This window comes from Habropoda laboriosa, unplaced genomic scaffold, assembly GCF_001263275.1.
Source record: "Habropoda laboriosa isolate 0110345459 unplaced genomic scaffold, ASM126327v1 scaffold486, whole genome shotgun sequence".
Taxonomy (NCBI): Eukaryota; Metazoa; Arthropoda; class Insecta; order Hymenoptera; family Apidae; genus Habropoda; species Habropoda laboriosa.
Genome location: NW_017100724.1, coordinates 346,661 through 350,633, shown reverse-complemented (window position 1 = coordinate 350,633; position 3,973 = coordinate 346,661). Strand labels below are relative to the sequence as shown.

Sequence of the window (3,973 nt, the reverse complement as noted above, 5' to 3'; positions counted from 1 at the left end):
TGACCAAAATTGAAGTACAGAAAAATACAAAATATAATATTTAATAGAAAAATTTGGATACTAGCAAGAAAAAGGAATTAAAATTTCAATCCTTCGTCTTACAAACTTAATACAACCTTTACTCACAATTCGAAACACTCGTCGAACATGGGATTCAGAGTCTTTTTCTTCACGTTGGTGTGTTGCTCGGCACAGTGCTCGAACACTCTTCGTGGCAGCAGTTCGATTATCACGAATGGATCGCTGTAACCGTTCGGATCTAGCGGTATCACGTCTCTAGCGTTTATTACTTCGACGCACAGGGAATCGTGATTCAGATAAGCTCTCACTGTCAGAACACCGTATTCTGATGCCACAGTGTTCAATTGGTCCTGAAAAAAATTTGCTCCTTGAATTATTTACATTTCACATTCGAACGAGTTGCGATTGAAATTATTTAACGTAAGAGTAAATCGAAGTTGCTGTAAAATTGTATTATACAAGTTTGAGAACGATGAAAATAGGAAGTTTTATCTAAAGTTCGTCAACTTAAGGGAATAAAGCTTCGCGGCGATAGAAGAATGGTTTCAGCGACAATAGGAAAGGGAATGCAATACGTAATTGAATTCTACGACAACCTGAAGTCGTTGTCGATAGAATCGGTCGATCAAGAAGGTCGTGTCCATTTTGTGATATTGAAGGCGTTCCTCCACATTCAAGAAGCTCTGAGAATGAAGTGCTTCGTACGGCAAACCCTTCTCGTCCTCGTGGAAGAATTTTATCAACAGGTCCAGGGCTTCGTGAAGCCTTTCGTAAAACATCGCTGGCTTGTCCTGTGTATGAATAAATTTACGGATAAACTAAGTTAATTGAATTTTACTTCATTTATTAAAGACAGCAATGTATCTTGTAAAAATTCTATTCGACTCGCAATAAATGTAAAATTTATTTTAGAATTATCACAGAATTAACGCATTTTTCACTACGAAACTATAATTTGCTACTTTGCATTTTAGTATACCTTCAAACCAAAGTCAAACTTTATGTTTTTAAATTATACAGAGTGTCTCGGGCAAGTGTCGCCAAGAAATATCAGGACTATTCCTTAAATTTGATGAAAAATTATTTTAAACGAAAGTTGAACTATATTTAAGTATGCATAATTTCAGTAAATCAGAGAATTTCATGCAGATTCATAATTAAAGAAATAGAAGCTGCATAGACAATTGTTTTATTCGTTAAATATAACGAGTACTATATTTTGGGTTTATTTACACACTTTTACTTGTTACGTGCATTCAGACTATTTTTGTGCCTTCAAATTTTCTGCCTTTTCGTCTATTTATTATGCTCATACAGTCATAAATAGTCACATTCGCCACGTAGTAATAAAATCCCAAGTACACGAGTACTTACGCCCGCATTTCCGTCCATCTGGTTGCTCAACTCAGCCAGCACCACCTCCCAGATGTCCTGAAGAACCCGATTGAAGTTCACCGTAAGCAGAGACGAGTTTAGAACCACCAGGTGCATGTCTAAATATTCGAGCAACGGCGCGATAGCCTCTGAAGTGGGCAAACTGTCCGGCGACCAAGCCAGATGGAACATAGCCTTCTTCAGGGGTGGTCTCATCTGCGGATCGAACAAAGAACCAGTTGCATCTAAACATTTCCCTCTGTTCCTTTTCTTTAGGATTAAAACGAGACGTGAAAGGCTTTCACCGAGTGCAAATTCTTTCTTATTTATCATCCTTTTCTCTGACTCACGACAGGATGAGGAATGTTTCGAGAAGATTTGTTTTTCTGCACATTTCAAATTGCTTTTCTTAACTTCTTTCTCGAGTCGCATTCTGTTAATTATTCAGCAATAATTAACCCTTTCTTTTGCGAACCTTTTTCAGTAATTTTTTTCTTTGCTTCGGATACTATACTATATTGAGAGAAGTTTATTTTTTATTTAAATACTGTACCGAGTGCTGAGAATATTAAATTTTATATACTACACTGAGAGAAATTTATTTTTTACTTAAATAGTGTGCTGAGAATGTCAAATTTTAAATACTGTGCTGAGAATATTAAATTTTAAATACTACACTGAGAGAAATTTATTTTTTACTTAAATACTGTGCTGAGAATGTCAAATTTTAAATAATGTACAGAGAATATCAAAATTTAAATACTACACTGAGAGAAATTTATTTTTTACTTAAATACTGTGCTGAGAATATTAAATTTTAAATACTACACTGAGAGAAATTTATTTTTTTTTTAAATACTTTGCTAAAAATATTAAATTGTAAATACTGTACCGAGAGAAACATTATTTTTCATTTAAATACTGCGCTGAGAATATTAAATTTTAAATACTGTACAGAGAATATTAAAATTTAAATACTGTACCGGGAGAAATATTATTTCTTATTTAAATAGATTTTAAGTTTTTAAATTTTAACGAATGCATCCGTCTCTTTTTTTGTTTTCTATTACGCGCTCGGAGTACCGACCTTAGTGCCAATCCTTGAGACGATTTGATTTATGAACAGCAACATTTGTCCTGGCGTCTGTTCCAGCGGTGACGTCAAAGCGTTCCTCCATTGCATCCGTGCAGAATCCCCGGCTTGACACTCCAAGGCTGTCAGAACCTTTTCAACCAGCAGCTCCTCGCCTAACTTCAACAGCCATCTTCTAACGTACTCGAGGCCGTTGATAGCCACGCACATCTGTGAATTCGTTTCGAATCGTTTAACAACGCGGTTCTATCGTGAAAAATGGGCTTGTAGTGTTGGGAACGTGACTAGATTGAAATATTCCCGAAGAATCATTTTCTCGTTATTTCTGTTCCCTTATTTTTATTTCAATTTACAGAAATAAATTAAAAATTCAAATTTTGCAAAGTAATTTTGTTAAGGACACGTTTGAAGTAATTTCGAATTCGCTGATTTAAGTTTGTCTGTGAAATATTAAATTTCAAGTTCTACTTTGATAGAAATTTGTATTTTAATAGAATGTTGATATATCATTGAGATAACGATGTAGCAGTTCTTTTACTTTTCATGTCGAAGTAGCTTATTATACGATAAAATTAATGCAGATTAAATAGAACATCAAATGTTCTTACTGTAAATCAAAATTTGAAAATCAACCAATAAGAAATTCTTCAATATGAAATGTTCCATTAAATTGTGTATTATAATTGATGCAATTAAATGTAATAAAATAACACTAAACAATGTTTTAACGTTTGCTCAAACGAGAAAAAGGCTGAGCTTAATATTGTTCAAATATTAACACGTGCAGCATTGAATTTGATCGTTCCTCTGTTAATGTACGATAAACTGCACTATCTTCTTCATTCACGTCGCCAAGGCATAGTGCAAGTGTATTTAAAAGGAAGTTTGCTTCGTTCAAAGTGTTGTAATTGTTGCTAGAACTAATTTTGCAAAGCGGTGTCGTGTTATACTAATGCAAAGCAGTCTCTACCTCAGCGATTACCTCGTCTGTTGTCTTATATGGCGTCTGTTCCTCGTAATATCCACTGTCTGCTAACTTTTGATGGGTGATTTCCGCGTAGTAAGCCGCTGAACTGCATATCGCCTGTAATGCAAGCACGAAACTTTGCTAAATTAGACGAACTGACTTTAATTCAGAATAAACGCACGTCAAATTCTACGAACAGTAAATAATATTAATTAAACTACTTCTAAACGACGTCTCTAAGTATTTTGCAAATTTTAAGTTTCAAACTTCACTTTCTAGTTTCTTTAATTAAAATTCTCTAAAATTGTCAATCTCTAGCTCCAAATTTTTCAATTTGAATATTTATAGTTTCTAGGACTTGCGGTTGATCTTTCGATTGTTCAAGCCTCTAGCTCCAAATTTTTCAATTTGAATATTTATAGTTTCTAGGACTTGCGGTTGATCTTTCGATCGTTCAAGCCTTGCCGGTTTTTGCACGTGTATGCCGACTAATGTTCTAAGGCTTCGAAGGACCAGTT

The 3,973-nt window shown here is 34.4% G+C and overlaps 1 protein-coding gene across 1 annotated transcript in view; it reads right to left on the bottom strand.

The window, feature by feature from the left end:
• Nucleotides 1-3,973, bottom strand: part of LOC108577076 (BAI1-associated protein 3) — a 79,037-nt gene that overhangs the window by 1,720 nt on the left and 73,344 nt on the right. The window contains exons 20-24 of the mRNA XM_017940174.1: nt 3,459-3,572; nt 2,483-2,698; nt 1,396-1,611; nt 618-812; nt 127-371 (exon numbers count right to left, since the gene is read on the bottom strand). Coding sequence (XP_017795663.1) covers nt 127-371; nt 618-812; nt 1,396-1,611; nt 2,483-2,698; nt 3,459-3,572 — 986 coding nt within the window. The remainder of the gene's footprint in view (nt 1-126; nt 372-617; nt 813-1,395; nt 1,612-2,482; nt 2,699-3,458; nt 3,573-3,973) is intronic.